This window comes from Papio anubis, chromosome 1 (genome assembly GCF_008728515.1).
Source record: "Papio anubis isolate 15944 chromosome 1, Panubis1.0, whole genome shotgun sequence".
Classification (NCBI taxonomy): Eukaryota; Metazoa; Chordata; class Mammalia; order Primates; family Cercopithecidae; genus Papio; species Papio anubis.
The window spans coordinates 106,710,190-106,729,530 of record NC_044976.1 but is presented as its reverse complement, the minus strand read 5'-3'; the positions used below and the strand labels follow the sequence as shown (position 1 = coordinate 106,729,530).

The window sequence follows — 19,341 nt, the reverse complement described above, 5'->3', positions numbered from 1 at the left end:
TCAGCTGTGAATCCATCTGGTCCTGGACTTTTTGGTTGGTAGGCTGTATTAATTATTGCCTCAATTTCGAAACCTACTATTGGTCTATTCGAGATTCCAACTTCTTCTGGTTTAGTCTTGGAAGAGTGTAGTGTCAGGAAATTATCCATTTCTTCTAGATTTTCCAGTTTATTTGCGTAGAGGTGTTTATAGTATTCTCAGTGGTAGTTTGTATTTCTGTGGGGTCGGTGGTGATATCCCTTTATCATTTTAATTGCGTGATTTGATTCTTCTCTCTTTCTTCTTTATTAGTCTTGCTAGTGGTCTGTCAATTTTGTTGATCTTTTCAAAAACCAACTCTGGATTCATTGATTTTTGGAGGTTTTTGTGTCTCTATCTCCTTCAGTTCTGCTGCTCTGATCTTAGTTATTTCTTGCCTTCTGCTAGCTTTGGAATGTGTTTGCTCTTGCCCCTAGTTCTTTTAGTACAATGTGCATTGGCAATTTTGATCTCCTGCTTTCTCTTGTGGGCATTTTAGTGCTATAAATTTCCTCTACACACTGCTAAATGTGTCCCAGAGATTCTGGTATGTTGTATCTTTGTTCTCATTGGTTTTGAAAAGAACATCTTTATTTCTGCCTTCATTTCGTGATGTACCCAGTAGTCATTCAAGGAGCAGGTTGTTCCAGTTTCCATGTGGTTGAGCAGTTTGATTGAGTTTCTTAGTCCTGAGTTCTAGTTTGATTGCACTGTGGTCTGAGAGACAGTTTGTTATAATTTCTGTTCTTGTACATTTGCTGAGGAGTGCTTTTACTTCCAATTATATATTAGTGTTAATTTTGGAGTAAGTACGATGTGGTGCTGAAGAATGTATGTTCTGTTGATTTGGGGTGGAGAGTTCTATGGAGGTATGTCTATTAGAGTCTGCTTGCTGCAGAGATGAGTTTCAATTCCTGGATATCTTGTGCTTTCTGTCTTGTTAGTCTGTCTAATGTTGACAGTGGAGTGTTGAAGTCTCCCATGATTATTGTAGCCTTGATCTAAGTCTCTTTGTAAGTCTCTAAGGACTTGCTTTATGAATCTAGGTGCTCCTGTATTAGGTGCATATATTTAGGAGGAGAGTTAGCTCTTCCTGTTAGATTGATCCCTTTACCATTGTTATGTAATGGCCTTCTTTGTCTCTTTTGATCTTTGATGGTTTAAAGTCTGTTTTATCCAGAGACTAGTATTTTAACCCCGCTTTTTGTTCTCCACACCATTTGCTTGGTAAATCTTCCTCCCTCCCTTTATTTTGAGCCTATGTATGTAATATAAATTGTAGAGATGGGTCTCCTGAATACAGCAGACTGATGAGTCTTGACTCTTTATCCAGTTTGCCAGTCTGTGTCTCTTAGTGGAGCATTTTAGTCCATTTACATTTAAGGTTAAGATTGTTATGTGTGTGAACTTGATCCTGCCATTATGATAACTGGTTATTTTGCTCGTTAGTTGATGTAGTTTCTTCTAGCCTTCGATGGTCTTTACATTTTGGCATGTTTTTGCAATGGCTGTGGCAGTTGTTCCTTTCCATGTTGAGTGCTTCCCTTCAGGGTCTCTCTTGTAAAAGGCAGGCCTGAGTGGTGACAAAATCTCTAAGCATTTGCTTATCTGTAAAGTTTTATTTCTCCTTCTTATGAAACTTAGTTGGCTGGATATGAAATTCTGGGTTGAGAAATTCTTTTCTTTGGGAATGTTGAATATTGGCCCCACTCTCTCCTGGCAGAGTTTCTGCCGAGAAGATCTGCTGTGAGTCTGATGGACTTCCCTTTGTGGGTATTGACCTTTCTCTGGCTGCCCTTAAGATTTTCCTTCATTTCAACTTTGGTGAATCTGGCAATTATGTGTCTTAGGTTGCTCTTCTCGAGGAGTATCTTTGTGGCGTTCTCTGTATTTCCTGGATTTGAATGTTGGCCTGCCTACTAGGTTGAAATTCTCCTGGATGATATCCTGAAGAGAGTGTTTTCCAACTTGGTTTCATTTTCCCCTCACTTTCAGGCACTAATCAGGCTATTAGATTTGGTCTTTACATAATCCCATACTTCTTGTGACTTTGTTCATTTCTTTTCTTCTTTTTCTTTTGGTTTCTCTTCGCTTCATTTCGTCATTTGATCCTCAATGCAGCTGATACTCTTTCTTCCAGTTGATCGAATTCGGTTACTGAAGCTTGTGCATTTGTCACGTATTTCGTGTCATGGTTTTTCATCTCTTTCATTTTCGTTTTATGACCTTCTGCATTAATTACTCTAGCCGTCCAATTCTTCCCTTTTTCCAAGATTTTTAGTTTCTTTAAGCTGTTCAAGTAATTCCTCCTTTAGCTCTGAAAATTGGATGGACTGAAGCCTTCTTCTCTCATCTCGTCAAAGTCATTCTCAGTCAGCTTTGATCCGTTGCTGTGATGAGCTTCGGCTCCTTTGCGGGGAGATGCTGGCTCTTGTTTTTAATTCCAGCTTTTCTGCCTGCTTTTCCCCATCTTTGTGGTTTTTATCTGCCTCTGGTCTTTGATGATAGTGGTGATGTACTGATGGGGTTTTGGTGTAGGTGTCCTTCACGATAGTTTCCTTCTAACAGTCAGGACCCTCAGCTGTATGGAGTCTGTTAGGAGATTGCTTGAGGTCCACTCCAGACCCTGTTTGCCTGGGTATCAGCAGCAGGGGCGCTGCAGAAGATAGAATATTTCTGAACAGCAAGTGTACCTTGCATGTCTGATTCTTGCTTTTGGGGGAAGCTTCCTCTCGGGGGTGTACTCACCCTGGCGAGGTGTGGGAGTGCATCCAGACTGCCCCTAATTCAGGGGATGTCTCCCAGATTAGGCTACTCAGGGGGTCAGGGACAACCCGGCAGGCAAGAAGTCTGTCCCTTCTCAGATCTCAACCTCCATTGGGAGATCACTGCTCTCTTCAAAGCTGTCAGACAGGTCGTTTGGGTCTGCATAGGTGTCTGCTGCTTTGTTATTGTTTACTGTGCCCTGCCCCCAGGGGTGGAGTCTACAGAGACAGGCAGGTTTCCTTGGGCTGCTGTGAGCTCCACCCAGTTCGAGCTTCCCAGCATGGCAGCTTTGTTTACCTACTTAAGCCTCAGCAATGGCGGGCGCCCCTCCCCCAGCCTCGCTGCTGCCTTGCCAGTAGATCACAGACTGCCGTGATGTAGCAATGAGGGGAGGCTCGTGGGTGTGGGACCCTCCCGGCAGGTGTGGGATGCTGATGTCTCCTGGTGTGCTGTTTGCTCAAAGCGCAGTATTGGGGTGGGGAGTGCCGATTCTCCAGGTGTTGTGTCTCAGTTCCCCTGGCTAGAAGGGATTCCTTCCCCTTGAGCTTCCCAGGCAGGCAATGCACCTCGCCTGCTTCAGCTCTCGCTGGTCCGGGCTGCAGCAGCTGACCAGTACGGATCGTCCGGCACTCCCCAGTGAGATGAACCCAGTACCTCTGATTGAAAATGCGAAATCACCGGTCTTCATGTGTGGCTAAGCTGGCGGCTGAGTTGAAGACTGGAGCCTCCCTATTCGCCCATCTTGCTCCCCAGATCCTCTTTTGTTGTTTTTTAATAATATTGTAGTGCACAGTGAGTGAATACAGACAGAATATTTTTTAAAACAAAGAAAGTGTTGCACTCAGGTTTTAAATCATATTTTAACTCTGTATCGTTTGTTGGTGTATTTTAAGGCTCTATAGCTGTAGCGATGAATAAAAAGGAAAGATCAACATGGTTCTCTCCTCTTACCCCCTCAGCCTTTATTCACCTTTCAGCTTTAATAATCTAGCCCAGAGCCATTCTTCAGCTTTAAGTTACAGCACCCTCTACTGAGCGGTTAGCAACATTACATTGTCACCGTTTTTCCACTAGTGGGTACCTTTCTTTCAGAAGTAAAACATAATTTTCAAAATAATATTTTGAAAATGCACTACAGAGATATCTGCAAATCCAGCAATATAAACTATTTGAAACTTATTGCAATTATACATTTACAGCCACATTACTGCAAAGAAACAAGTAGTTAAGAGTTTGAAGATACAATCAGACTGTAATGTAAAGGACATTCAGTTTTTGAGTATATTTACCAGAAAAGCATGAAAGAAAATAACAAAAAGTTCTAGTTTAAAAATGAGTCATAGATACTTTAAAATAAGAAATGTGCATTTAAAATTGTTCTCTGCAGCGTGTGTTAGTTGTTAAAATGAATGCTAGGGGAGCAATTTTTATCGATTCTTAGGTTGTTACTTAAATGACCCAAATTTCTTCTAGCTATAAAACCCTTTAAGTGTGATAAAATTATTTCCTGTATCCCCTGACTAGATTCTATGCTGTAGGAAGACTGAGAATTTTGTTGGTTTTCTTTACTGCTGCATCCCCTATATGAAGATCTGCCTATGGCACATAGTAGACACTCAATAAATATTTAATAGTTGAATGAACAAAGTATGCGGTAAGAAATGTCTACTCACACCTGCTTTGCACTTTGAAAAGCACAAAAGAGTTTATTATGGAACGACTTGAGATTAGTCCTTTTATTTCCTCCTTACAGCCCTTTTCTTCTTAGAACTTTGATCACCATTGTTACAATATGGTACCTAACTCTTCAGTGTTTGGATCTCTTCTTGTAAAACTTTATACATCTAAGATGATGGGGGTGAAGTAGTTTATATAAGAGAATTCATGTAACTGTACTTCTCTTTAAATAATGCTATGTGAACTTTTTATTAATGTAGTAGCAATTCCCCTGTCTCCTCAAGCAAAGAATGTAGATAATAATTAACCTTTTTTGGAGTTATGCTTTCTTTCTGTTTGTGTTAATATTTATGATTGCCTTGTGTTGTAATGAAATTCTAGCTTGGATGTTAGCTCTTCCTCCACCCACTAGTCTCTTCTGTCATTGTGCCTGGCTCAGACATTCCTGACCACTTCCCAGCTACCCTATAGGCTTTCCTGCTTTGAATCTGCTCTTCTGCTGGAAAGCAATTAAGCAAATACGATAGAGCCAGATATTAAATAAAATTGAATATGTCTCCGAATAGGGACCAAAAATCACGGTTTCAGTGCACACACTCTGCGCGGAGTTGAGAATTCCATCTTCATATGAATAAGGTGTTATCTCCATGTATCACCTAACAAAAAGGACACATTTTTCTCCTGGCACATGATATCCTCAAATGAAAGCTGGGAAAGTTTGGAGTCTTTATGAAATGTTTCCATGAATATATTCTCAAAGTACGTAAGAAACAACATCAATTATACTCAGTGCCCATTACATACATTGCATCTTGCCAGTGCTTATTTGAAATGTCTCCTACACAAATAGGAAGAAATGTGGGTATTAGGGGCATTTGGTTTATTCTTCGTTCACCCTTTCTTTTACACATTTGGCCCCAAAATAAGCAGAAGGAAGGTATTCTAGAGGGAATTTTTTGAACCAATGCCAGCGTAATATTACCTTATGATTCTCTCAGGTTAAGGATGGATCATACGCTATGCACCTAGTATGCAATTCCCTTTTTCCTTAGCGACCTTTGTGGGTATGGAATAATCACTGCTTCCACTCACCTTTGCAGCCATCTTCATGCCAGCTTTCTAAGCCCTTCTCCGTGATGCTAGCAGCATCAGAGAGGGCATCACAAGTGGAGAGATTGCAGGAAGGTAAATTATCTGCTGTAACTTCATTCATGGCCATGAAACTAGGCAACAACAGCGGGTATTCCATCAGTCTAGCATCACTTTGACCACTTTTGCTATACTGCACTGCTGATTGAATACAGTAGCATAGGCTGGTTTTGTTTAGATCACACAGAGGCAGTTTGCAGGGGAAAATATATCACAGGCAAACCTGAGGAGTGGTACAATCTGAGGAAGTTAGGGAGGGCTTTTTAAAGGGCGTTAGAAGTTTGCACGTTAAAAAAAATTAATGTACAAAAAAGTTGCAAGTACACTTTAAGGAATGCCTATATACGTTCACCCAGAGATTCCATCCAAGTTTTACACCAAATGTCCCAACAACATCCTTTGGACCCAATACTACACTTACTCGTCAGATTTCTTTAGTGTCCTCAACTCAAAACAATATAGTCATTTCTGATTTTGTGGACTTTACATATCTGAAGGTTACAGGCTGGTTATTCTGCAGAATTTCCCCAAGTTTGTTTTCTCTGATGTTTCCACATGATTTGATTCAGGTTATGCATTTTGCTGGAACTATCACAGAAATGACGTTCTCTCTACCACGTGACCCAGGATCTTATTTCCTGTTACTGGTGATGTTAAATTTGGTCATTGGAGTAAGCTACTATTTGCTAAGCTTCTTCACTATAAATTTTTTGTTCCATTTGTAATGTATACTATTTTATTGAGACACAGTTTGAAACAAGGTAAATATCACATTTCTTATCCAACTGTTACACACTGAGCATTCGCCTTTTTTGATATTTTCTTGCCTGAATTAATTACTTTTACCATGATGATCGCCAGATGGTGATATCCTAATTCCATCATTCCACTAACATTTATTAGTTGACACTCAACTTTAGAGAAGAAATTTCTTTTATCCCCTTTGTATGACATCCATGTGGATTGATGGATTCCTGTTTCATCTAATGTGATATAATCTGATAACACTGTTTATTTTGATGCCCAAATTGTCTTAGGGTTTTCCAGGGAGAGCCATTTCAAGCTGACTCTGTGTCCTTTTGACACTACTCCATTCTTTGAGCACTTACTATCTGGTGAAACAAGATGTTCTGGGCTTGTTTTGTGCCTTTGTTGTCCCTACCCTGGAATCAGCTATTTCTCCTAGGTTCCCTAGTTTCTTTCAGAAAGTGATATTTAGAAAGATCTGGGTACTGGATGTGGTCATTACTACTAGGCCCTGTCAGTGGACAGAGGTAGAAAATGTATGTTTGTCAGTGTATTCATAGATACATACACACACATTATACACATACACACATATCCCTTTATATTTTTATATCCAAAAATATTTAAAACCATGAACTCACACCAATACTACTAATTAGAATCCAACACTATAAGATTCATTCTAGCTTAATTCTTTTCACATTTGTAACTCAGTTCTCTGACTTAGCTCTCATTATCCTCAACATATTTATTTGCTCAATCCCCTTGTGTATAACCAATCCCTCAGCCTCATTAGGCTGTTGCCCTTCTCATCGACCTTCCTTCCTGAGTTCTGGCTCTGGTTGGGCAGTTTTGCTCATTCAAGTCTGCCTAATGAGTTTAATCTGATGAGGAAGGAAGGAAGGAGGAAGGAAGGAAGGAAGGAGGAAGGAGGGAAGAAGGAATGAAAGAAGGAGAAAGGAAGGAAGGAAAAAGGAACGAGGGAGGAAGGAAGAAAGGAAGGAAGGAAGGAAGGAAGGAAGGAGGAAGGAAGTAAGGAGGAAGGAAGGAAGGAAGTAGGAAGGAAGGAAAGAAGGAGAAAGAAAGGAAGAAGGAAGGAGGAAGGAGAAAGGAAGGAAGGAAGGAAAGGAGGGAGGTGGGGCTTTGTATATAAAAAACAAGTGTAAAATATCAATTCAAGTTGATGATAATTTAGGTAAGAATTTTAAATTTTGGATAAAATCAGTCTTTAGGATATAATTAAATAAAGTCTGAAAAACAAAGCAGATGTAAGTCTTTCAGAAACATTTAAAAGCAGGAATTATGGTTTCACTTTGGTTGGTGCTGAGAGTAAATATTTTATATTTTAAAGTGATGAAGTAAGGTTAAGGAGTGTTCTGATATTGGAGGAGGATGGAATGGGGCTAGCAGATAGGCAGAGCAAGAGGCAGTGTTTTACCTGAAATTCCATCTCTAAATGACTTGGAAAACCTGATGAAATTTCCAATTAGCTTAATGTGATGTAAGTAGGCAAAACTTAAAATGATTGTTTCCTGAAGACTACTAGGATGCCCCCAAATTCAAAATTTATTGCACAATAAGGAGTACATCCTCCAGAGATCTTTGTGGGGCAAGATGGCTGAATAGGAACAGCTCTGGTCTGTGGCTCCCAATGAGACCAGCAGAAAGGCAGGTGATTTCTGAATTCCAACTGGTACCAGTATCTCATTGGGACTGGTTAGACAGTGGGTACAGCAGAGAGAGGCCCGAACAGAAGCAGGGTGGATGTCACCTCACCTGGGAAGTGCAAGGGATGGGAGAACCTGGCTGAACATAAAAGGTTTACAAGTCACTGTAGTGAGACAGAGTTTGCAGAAAATTTCAGGTGTGACCTACAGGGGAGCACAGATGTCTACATGTGTTACAGTGGGGTGTGGATAGTGGTTATAGAAACATTAAAGCAACCACAAAAAGTTGAGCATATCATACCCACGAGAGGTTTCAGAGTGGATTGAAAATGTGTACCATGTGGGGAAAAAGTGATTGCTACGGGAGAGAGGAATTCCAACTAAACATAAGTCCTTCTGTTGAATGTCCAGATTACTGTCACATTGCATCATTCTGACATGGACTCTCCTTCCTCCCTCTCTCGTTATATGCACCCTTGTGAGGGGCATGGGCTCTCCAGGATAATTTGCCTGTCAGCATCATAACACCTCTCCAAAGTCTCTTCTGCCATGTAAAAGTATGCTGTCCACAGGTCCCGAGAGTTAAGGATTGGTTTGGGGAGTTTATGCTGCCTACCAGGCCACTTTCACCTCAGTGAACACATTTCTGCAAGTCCATAGTCAGTGCTTTGCCTCACTTCTGAAAGCAAAACCAGTTGAAAGCAACTCCATACAATGAGCAGCTCAAGTGCCATGAATCTACCAGCTCTGATGTCTGTGCCCTTAGCCGGTTCTGAACCCACACTTTCCACAATTCTGCTCCAGTCTGCTCAGAGAGCTGAATGATCAGCAGAGCTCTCTCGGTAGCGGTGGCTCCAAGCCTGTAATCCCAGCACTTTGGGAGCCGAGAGGCCGAGGTGGATCTGAGGAATCAGGAGGTCGAGACTATCTAGCTAACATGGTGAGAAACCCCGTCTCTCTACTAAAATACAAAACTTGGCGGAGGCGTGGTGGCAGGCCTGTAGTCTCAACTGCCCAGGAGGCTGAGGCGGGGAGAATGGCGTGAACCCAGGAGGCGGAGCTTGCAGTGAGCCAAGATCACGCCACTGCACTCCAGCCTGGGAGACACAGCGAGACTCCGTCTCAAAAAAAAAAAAAAAAAAAAAAAAAAAAAAAAAAGAAGCAATAAATTCTGGCTTGTGTTTATTAATGCAGAAATTACGAGGTGGTCTCTTCATTTGACAAGGGCCTTAATGTTACATGTATAGAATTACATAGAAAGAAAACAGAAAGAAGAAGAGAATGCAAGGAAGGGGGAAAATATAAAGAAAGACCACGCAAGTGCCACTGCAGAGGGATCTGAATCACAGAGAGGAGGAGTAACTCTGGGGGAGAAGAAGAACCTAATGATCCAGTGCCTGTGAGGTTCTCACAGAGCTGGGAGCTGCTGACATCTGAATGTGGGGAGCAGGCTGAGGAGGAGCCAGAACTGAAGGTTTACAGCCTTCCAAAATGTACATGTTGAAGCCCTAACCTCAGTGGGACTTACATAGTGTCAAGGCCTTTAAGGAAGTGATTAAGAGAAGTGAGGTCATAAACATGGGGCCCTGATCTGATAGGATTAGTGTCCTAAGAGGAATCTCAGGGAGTTTGTTCACCCCACTCCTCCTCCTACAAATCACACACAGCAAGGGAAGGCCATGTGGGAACACAGAGAGGCTGTGTGCATCTCCAAGGCGGGAAGAGAGCTCTCACTGGAATCCAATCCTGATCTTCAAAGTTTAGAATCCAGAACTGTGAAACAGTACATTTCTGCTTTTTGAACCACCCTGTTGATGGTATTTTGTGATGACAGCCTGAGCTCACTAATACAGAAGGGTTCTTAGACCCTGGCCTAGGCAGCTCCTCCCTGGGCCTTTGTGGGAGCTGCCCAAGTTTTGCTCAGTGCTCAGTTTCTGTAATCTGCATCCACACCTACTCTTACCCTGGTTAAGGCTGATCTTTGGCTTCAGAAAGAGAACTGGTCACAATGGTTTCATAGCTTAATTGTCCACAAGAAAGAATGACCTGGACCAAGGATCTTCTTTGATTTTCTTTGGGAAAAGTTTGACATCTGACCTTGGACAACTGCACTCAGATTCTGCAGGGTGACCCTGTGACCTCACTTGCCCTGCGCTTCCTTTTCCTGAGAGCTTTCACTGCTCTGGAGTCTCCAGAACCACAAGGCAAGGGTTTGGCTGCAGGTAAAGGACCTGAATGAGCCCTGGAAGACCCAGTGGAAAAAGAAAGAATCCCCAGGATATGCAATGGGAGGAAGGGTGAGAGGCTCTTCTTATAGGAAGAAAGGAGGCTGGAGGAGGAGAGAAGCCTGTGTGTGTGTGTCTCTGTGTGTGTGTTTGTGTGTGTGTCTCTGTGTGTGTATCCAGGATGAGGTTAGTGGAGTTTCAGAGAGACAGGGTTGCCCTTCTGGGGCTGAGAATACGGATTCTTTGGTATTCAGGCTCTGGTCCTCTTCCTCTCCTGGTCCTCCTTATCCTGCTTCCCACTCTTCCCCTCCTCCTCATTCTGTCCTTCAGCCTTTTTGTCACCACTCTTCCTTCCTCTTTCTGTTCCCCCGCCCCCATGCCCTGTCACCTTGTCTTCCTTTCACACACGCAGGATGCAGGTCAACACTGGAAAGGGTTGTAAAGAGAGTAAAGAGAACTAAAACCAAAAACAACATGATTCTCTCAATAGATGCAGAAAAGACTTTTGATAAAATTCAACATCTCTTCATGTGAAAACTCCCAACACACTAGGCACTAAAGGAACATATCTCAAAATAATAAAAGCTATCAATGACCAACCCACAGTCGACATCATATTGAATGGGCAAAAGCTGGAAGCATTCCTCCTAAGAACTGGTAAAAGAACAAAACTTCAACAACACTTTAAAAAAAAGTACTCTTCAAAGACATTGGTAAGAGAATGAAAGGACAAGTCACACTTTGGGAGAAAGTATTTGGAAATCACATATCTGATAAAGGACCTCTGTGTACACACTAAGGGAACTCTCAAAGTTTTTTAATAAAGAGCAAACAATCAAATTTTCAAATGAATAAAAGATTTGTAAAGATACTTCAGCAAAGAAGATATATGGAAGGCCCATAACAACATGACAAGGTATTCAACATCATTAGTCACTAGGTAAATGCAAATGTAAACAAAGTAAAATGGCTAAAGTTGAAAGAATCACTATTCCATGTGTTGGCAAAGATGTACGAGAACTAAAACACTCATGCACTGCTAATGAGGTTGTGAAATTTTAAAAGCACATTATAAAACAGTGTGGCAGCTTTTTAAAATAGTCAACCTCTACCTACCATATGATACTGTTATTTCACCCAAATGAAAAGAAAGGCTATGTCCATTCAAATTTGTTGACAGAAGCTCTAGTATTAAAACCAGAAGCCACCCAAACCCATTAACTGATGAATGAATAAACTAAATCATGATATATCTATCACATGGAATATTACATTACTCAGCAGTATAGCAGAGTGATCTATTAATACACATGAAAACATTTCTACAAATCAAAATAACTATTCTGAGTGAAAAAGATATACAAAAATACCAAAATATATAAATGTATAAACCAAAAATATATACATAGTGTATGATTCTATTTATAGAAAACCTGAGAAAATGTAAATTAATCTATTATGACAGAAAGCCAAGCAGTGTTTGTCTGAGGTTGGGGGAGAAAAGTGAGGGAGGAATTACTAGGGATACCAGGACACTTTCGAAGTGGTAGCTATATCCACTATCTTTTTTTTTTTTTTTTTTTTTTTTTTTTGAGACAGGGTCTACTCCTATCACCCAGACTGGAGTGCAGAGGCATAATCTTGGCTAACTGTAACCTCTGTTTCCTGGGCTCAAACCATCCTCATAACTCAGCCTCCCAAGTAGCTGAGACTACAGGCACACGCTGCCATGCCTGGCTAATTTTTTGGGTTTTTGTAGAGATAGAGTTTCACCATGTTTCCCACCTTGGTCTTGAACTCCCGAACTCAAGCAATCTAACTCGACCTGTCAAAGTTCTGAGATTACAGGCACAAGCCACTGTGCCTAGCCTATACTCACCATCTTGATTACAGACAGAGACATATATTCAAACTTTTAAATGTATATAGTTTAATTATGTTCACTTTTGCATGTAAGTTATATGTCAATATAGTTGTTAAAACAATTTAAAATATTAGAAAACTGTCATAGCTTGATTTAATAAATCTTTTTTATATTTGCAGAAAACCCAATGTAATTCTCCACATTATCAGGACAAAAGCAAAAGACTGTATGATTACCTTGACATACACAGAAAAAAAGCATTTGGTAAAATTGAAAACTTTTTTTCATAATTATAAAAAACAAACCCCACAAAACTCTCAGCTTGAGAAGAACAGAAGGCAACACTTCCAACCCCACTAAGGGCAGATGTGGGAAACCCACAGGTAACATTATATTGAATGGCATAAGATCGAATGCTTTTCTATTAAATCACACAAAAGGGTAGAATATCTACTTTTACTTTTTCAATCCAGCATTAGATTAGCTATCTTAACCAACGTAATGAAGTAAGAAAAAGTAAATAAAGCATTGAAAAGATTGAAAAGGAAGAATTGAATCTGTTTTTATTAACAGATAATGATTGTATATGTACACATTCCTAGAAATCTACAAAAATCTATAAAAATTAATAAGTGAGTTTCCAATGTTGCAGAATATCAGTTCAATATAAATAGTCTGTTGTATTTTTGTGTATTACCAGTGAGCATTTGGAAAGTGAAATAAAAATACAATTGCATTTAAACTAACATCTAAATACATGATGTGCTTAGAAATAAATTGAACAAAATTGATATAAGGCGAGTATGCTGAAAACTATAAAACATTGCTTTAAGAAATTATAAAAGAACTAAAGTAGTGGGGAGATAAATGTTGTCATGGATTAGAAGAGTTGTTGTAGTTAAAAAGTCAATTCTTCTCAAATTGATCTCCAGATTCAATGCAATTCTGGTAAAAACTCCAAAAGGCATTTTGGTAGAAATTTACAATCTGATGCTACCACTTACATGGAAATGTCAATGACCAAGGATAACAAAAAAAAGCAACATTATAAAAGAACAATGGTGAATGAATTCACTACCTATTTCCAGATTTACTATACAGCTATGGAAATCAAAACCGTATGTATTGTTGAAAAAAACAGAATATATATCAATGGAAGAGAAGAGAGAAATCAGAAATAGATCCTTACATATATGTTTAACTAATAATTCTTAGACATGAATATAGTTATATGTATATATATAATCACCTTTTTGATGATTATCTATCTTTATCTCCAAAATAGGGAACATTAAGAGAACTCAAAGCCACAATATAGGAGATCCTATATTTATCTCCAAAAAGGATTTTTTAAATAGTATATTTATAATGCAGTCTGATAAGATAACAGCACAAATCAACGATTTGGCAAAAGACTTGAATAGATACTTCAGAAGAGAAGATACATGAATAGCCAATTAGCACATGAAAAGATGCTCAACTCTTTAGTCATCAGGAACATCAGTCAATACAATGATGAGATACCATTACATATCCATGAGAACGGCTAAAATTCAAAAGACTGAAAATACCACATGTTGGTGATAATATAAATCACTTGGAAGTCTTATGCTTGCAGGAATGAAAAATGGTACAACTCCTTTGAAAATCTTGCTAACCGTTTCTTCTAAGTTTAAACATATACAAATCAGATGGACAGTCCTTCCATTCCTAGGAATTTACATATTATGTCTGCACAATGATTTGTATGTGGATGCTTATGATACTTTAGTCATAATAGCCCAAACCTGGAATGACACAAACGTCCAATAACAACTGAATGTATAAACAAACATGGGTGGCCACCAAAGGAGTACTACTCAGCAATTACAATGTATTAACTGTTGATGAAAATACTCATATGGATGGATTTTTAAATTAATGTGAGGCATGAAAGAAGCCTGATACAAAGGAACACAGGTATAATTTCATTTACAGAAAATGGTTTAAAGCACAAACTGACCTAAACTGACACTGGCTCCGTGGGACTGAGAGTTGAAAGAATGATGAACTGCAAAGGGTTACAAGAAACTTTGGGCTTACGGAAATTCCCATACTTGATTGAAGCAGTTGTTCCATTTTTCTATATATTTGTAAACATGCATTTAATTGTACGTTTTAAAGTGTTGCAGTTTATTGTACTTAATTTATACCTTTATAACATTGATGTAATCATCTTAATTTCTCCATACTAGCAATTAGCAGCTAGAAAATGAAATTCAACAAAACGTAACAAAGATTAATATCCAAAATCATTACATGCGTAAGAATACATATAATGAAGCAGGTGCAAAGCCCTTGAAAGCTATTGGTGAGAGAAATTAAAGAAGACTAAATAGAGAAATATATATCATATTCAGGTATTGGAAGACTTAATTTGGTCAGGATATCATATCAACATAATTCTGACTAAGAATACAAGTAGGAGTTTTTAGAGAAACGTAGATGCCAATTTAAAAATGTATTTGAAAATGAAATAATCTAGTTTAGGCAATTTGGTCTTGAAAAAGTTGGAGGACTTACTCTGCCAGATTTCAAAACTCATTTTAGAGCTACAATAATGTAAAAGCTACAGTACAGGTGTAAGTATACATAAATATATCAAAGTAAAAGAACACAGATTCAAACAATATGCCCCCTATATACAGTTATTTAAATTTTTTTAAAGCAAAGATATCAATGCACTTCATTGGGGAAATGAGAGATTTTTCTATAGAAAGTTTCTGAGTGAAATAATATTTGTTGTTTTAAAAATTTAATGGTAACAACCACTTTCTACCATACATTGAAATTAACTTGAGATGTGAAAGTTAGATTAGAAAATTTGTAAAGCAAAAAATACAAAATATTTTCATGAACTTGACATAGGAAAATATTTCTTAGACCAGGTACTGTAGCACTGACCACAATAAGAAATCAATTACATTGTACTTCATCTTTAAAAAGCTTCTTCTGATTATAGGTTAGTGTTTAACAAGGCAAAAGCTATCTGGAGACCAAGAATAATTATTTGCAATATATATTCACTTTGCTAATAATAATATATAATATATATATACACACACACATACACACACACACACATATACACAAATATATATATCTTGACTGGGTCCAATCCCTATGGTCCCCTCTGTCTGGCATGGACTGAGGAAGTCTACTCTAGCCTTAAAACAGCATGGGCTGCCACGAATTCTCAGAGAGGCTGTCAACTTCAACGCTTCACATGTATATATATGAAAAAATGTACTCATTCAAAATATATAAATAACTCAAACAGATCACAAAGAAAATGACAAACAACCGAGTATATCAATGAGTGAGAAAATTTGAAAAGGTGTTTTATATAAGAAGATATCTAAATGACCAATAGGCATGTGAAAACCAAAATAGTTGATATCACTGCACACCTGGCAGAATGGCTGACACCTAAAAGACTGAAAATATTAAGTGTGTGGGAATGTAGAGCAACTGGAAATACCCTACATTTTTCATAGAAATGTAAAATAATACAAACTTTTTGCAAAATTCTGTGTCTGTTTTCAGCCTTTCACCAAGCAATTCCATCCCTAGCTATCAATACCCAGGAAAAACGAGTATGTATCTTCACAGAAAGAAGTTTACAAGAATATTTTCAGTTACTTATGCATAGTAGCCAACAAGTAAACCTGTCTACCATCACAAAAGTGGATATCAAACTGTGTGATAATTATATATTAAATAAGATATTTCTAGGCCAAAACAAAATGAAAGAAAAACACAATCAAACAAATTAGTAGCATATATATCCAACTGATTAAAAGAAGTCAAAACAAGAGAAGATACTGAATGATTTCACTGTTATGAAGCACAAAAATAAGCAAAATTAATCTGCTGTGGCTACTATAGTTTCGATATTTGTCCCCACCCAATCTCATGTTGAAATTGGATCCTCAATGTTGGAAGTGGGGCTTAATGGGAGGTGTTTGGGTCACGGGAGTGGATCCCCATGAATAGATTAACCCCCTCCCTGGGAGAAGGTAGTGAGTGAATTCTCTCTCTATTAGTTCCTACAAGAGCTGGTTATTAAAAAGAGCCTTGCACTTTTCCTCTCTCCTTTGCTTCCTCTCTCACCATATGATCTTTGCACACACTGGGTCCCTTTCATCTTCTGCCCCGTGGGGGAAGCAGCTTCAGGCCCTCATGAAGAGCAGTTGTTGGTGCCATTCTTCTTGTGCAGCCTACAGAACTATGAGCGAAATACATCTCTTTTCTTTATAAATGACCCAGCCTCTGGTATTCCTTTATAGCATTGCAAAGGGACAAAAGGACTAACATAGTGACAAAATTTAGAATATATTCTTCATTTGGGGGATGAATATTGACTGGCAAGGAGCACGTCAGAACTTTAGGGCATAGAACAAAATGTTCCCACACTTGATCTGGGTGTTATTATGTAAGTTATAATTATATTAAAAGTCATTAATCTGTACCCTTTGGTTTTTTTGTAGTTTCCTCCATACAAATTATATCTTTGTGAATAGCTGGTAGCATTTTAAAAAGTGACAGATGACAAACACTCAAAAAAGTAAAAATTGACAGAAGATAGGTAACAAGTATTCAGCAGATAAATAATAGGGATCCCTTGAGAAAAAAAAAATAGAAAAACAATGGAATAGAACAAACAATAAAAAGTTTCATTTTAAAAAAAGAGTTTGACATTTAAAAGTTTGAAATAATATTAAAGTGACACACCGTTTCCTTGGAAAAACAATGCAGAACCACAAACTCTGAGAATTACTTTAGCAAAAGTACTGTCATTCAGTTCCATCTACTGGTATAAGGTTAGCTTCGAAGGCCAAAAGAAACTAGTTTCTAATTCTTATTCTTCTCCTCACAACATTTGTGGCCTAGGGTTATTTTATAATCTTTCTGAGTCTGTTTTCCCATCAGGAGCAGGACAATACCTAAGTAATAGATGATATATAGAAGTAAATATGATCTCATAGCAGTGGACATCAACCTTAATTATTAAGAATATATTTACATTGAGCTTACCTTTATCTACTTTAAAATTGCAGACAAACAACAATTGACAAAGAATAGATAAAATGTTTTAACATAAATATTCTCCCTTCTTTCTAGGAAGAAGTCACACATACAGTAAAAATAATTAGAGAGGACCCACTTCATATGGAACAATCTTCCCCAAACCCTGAAATAGGCCTGCTTTCTAACACCAGAGATGAACTCAGTCTATTCCAGACAGAGGGGCTTGTGGGGGCTGGACCCCCTGCTGTCCTGTCTGCCTGGAATAGACTAAGATAGTCTGCTCCAGCCTTACAACAGCATGGGCTGCCAAGTGTTCTCACAGAGGCTCTCCACTTAAGCTCTAGATGTCCTGAGGAATACGTGCATGGGGGTTAGGTTAAGGCCAGCTGAATCACATGTTCAGGACTATCATCAGCATCAAAGTCAGTGGAAGGATGCCAGTCCCCAGAGCTCTGTTCCAAGCCATGGGATGCTCCAAGGAGGGGCCTTGGGCATGTGAATACCAATCAGGAGAAATATCGGTAATAGACAAGAGCCATAAATAAACAATGTCCATCCTCCACTAAAACCCAGAAGAGTTCTCATTCCAAAAACGATGTGTCTTCAAGAAAACAAAGGTACACATCTTTGTGATTCTGGATTAGACATTTCTTTAGTAGGCACAAGCAACCCCAAAATAGAAAGATAAATGTTCTTCATTGAAATAAAAAATTGTTCATGTTTCCAAGGACTCTGCCAAGGAAGTGAAAAGATAATCCATACAATGCAAGAATTATTTGCAAATCATATGCCCAACAAGTGTCTAGTATCTACAGTATATAAAGAATTCATATAAGTGAGCAAAAAAGACAATTTAAAAATGGGAAAAGTTTCAATAGACATTTCTGTAAAGGATACATACAAATGGCCAACAAGCACATGCAGCGATGTTCAATGTTTTTCCTCATGAGGAAAATGTAAACTTAAATCAAAATGAGATACCATTTCAGACCCACAAAAGTGACGTTAACAAAAACACAACATATGTTTGGAAAGTTATGGGGAAAATGCAATTCTCATATATTACTAGTGGGAATGTAAAATGCTGTAGCCACCAAGACTGGAAAACAGTCTGTCAGTTAATCAAAAACTTAAACATAAAGTCATGTATGATGCAGCAATTGCACTCCTAGGTATATAACCAAGAAAATTAAAATCAGATGTTCACTCAAAAACATGTAAAAAGATGTTCATAGCTGCATTATTCATAATAGTGAAAAAGTGGAAACGTTCCAAACCACCATCAGTTGATGAACAGGTAAACAAAATGTGGTATAACTATAAAATGGAATATCATTTGGCCACAAAAAGGATTGAAGTACAGATGCATGCTACAACAAGGATGAACCTTGAGAACACTGTCCTAAGTAAGAGATGCAGATGCAAAAGTTGATGCTGCATTATTCTATATACAGGAAATGCCCAGAAAAAGTGTATCTATATAGAGAGAAGGTAGATTAGAGTTTGTCAGGGACGGCAAAAATGCGGGATTTCGAGAGTGACTGCCAGTAAGTACAGGCATACTTTCCGACATTATGAAAGTATACTGATATTAGGTAGTGGTGATGGCTGCAAAACCTTTGATACATAGTAAAAGACGCTGAATGGTATGCATAAAAATGGTGAATTTTGTGATATATGAATTATACTTTAGAAGTAATAATAATAACAACAGTAATACAGAGAGGTATCTTTCCACATCTCCATGCCCTATATTTTTATTCAAAAAAAAAAAAAAGCTTTTTAGGACCAGGATCAGTGGCTCACTCCTCTAATTTCAGCAATTTTGGAGGCCTAAGTGGGAGTATTGTTTGAGGCCAGAAGTTCGAGAGCAGCCTGAGCAACATAGCAAGACCTCATCTCCACAAAAAATAAAAAAAAATAGCCAGAATGGTGATGTGTGCATAGAGTTCCAGTTACTTGGGAAGTTCGGACAGGAGGATCACGTGAGCCCAGGAGTTTGAGGTAGCAGTGAGCAATGATCACCACTGCACTTCAGCCTGAGTAACAGGATGAGACCCTGTCTCAAAAAGAGGCATGTCACATAGTAAGTGGCCAGAATAGGTTGCTGACAGTGTGTTGAGAGGAAATGTATTAGATGAAACAAATTAAATCCAAC

At 38.5% G+C, this 19,341-nt stretch overlaps 1 protein-coding gene across 1 annotated transcript in view; it reads left to right on the top strand.

The window, feature by feature from the left end:
• The window catches only part of LOC101014427 (neuroblastoma breakpoint family member 1-like), a 113,758-nt gene that overhangs the window by 30,972 nt on the left and 63,445 nt on the right, over positions 1-19,341 (top strand). The window contains 1 exon segment of the mRNA XM_031665715.1: positions 5,514-5,646. Within this exon segment, the coding sequence (XP_031521575.1) occupies positions 5,514-5,646 (133 nt within the window).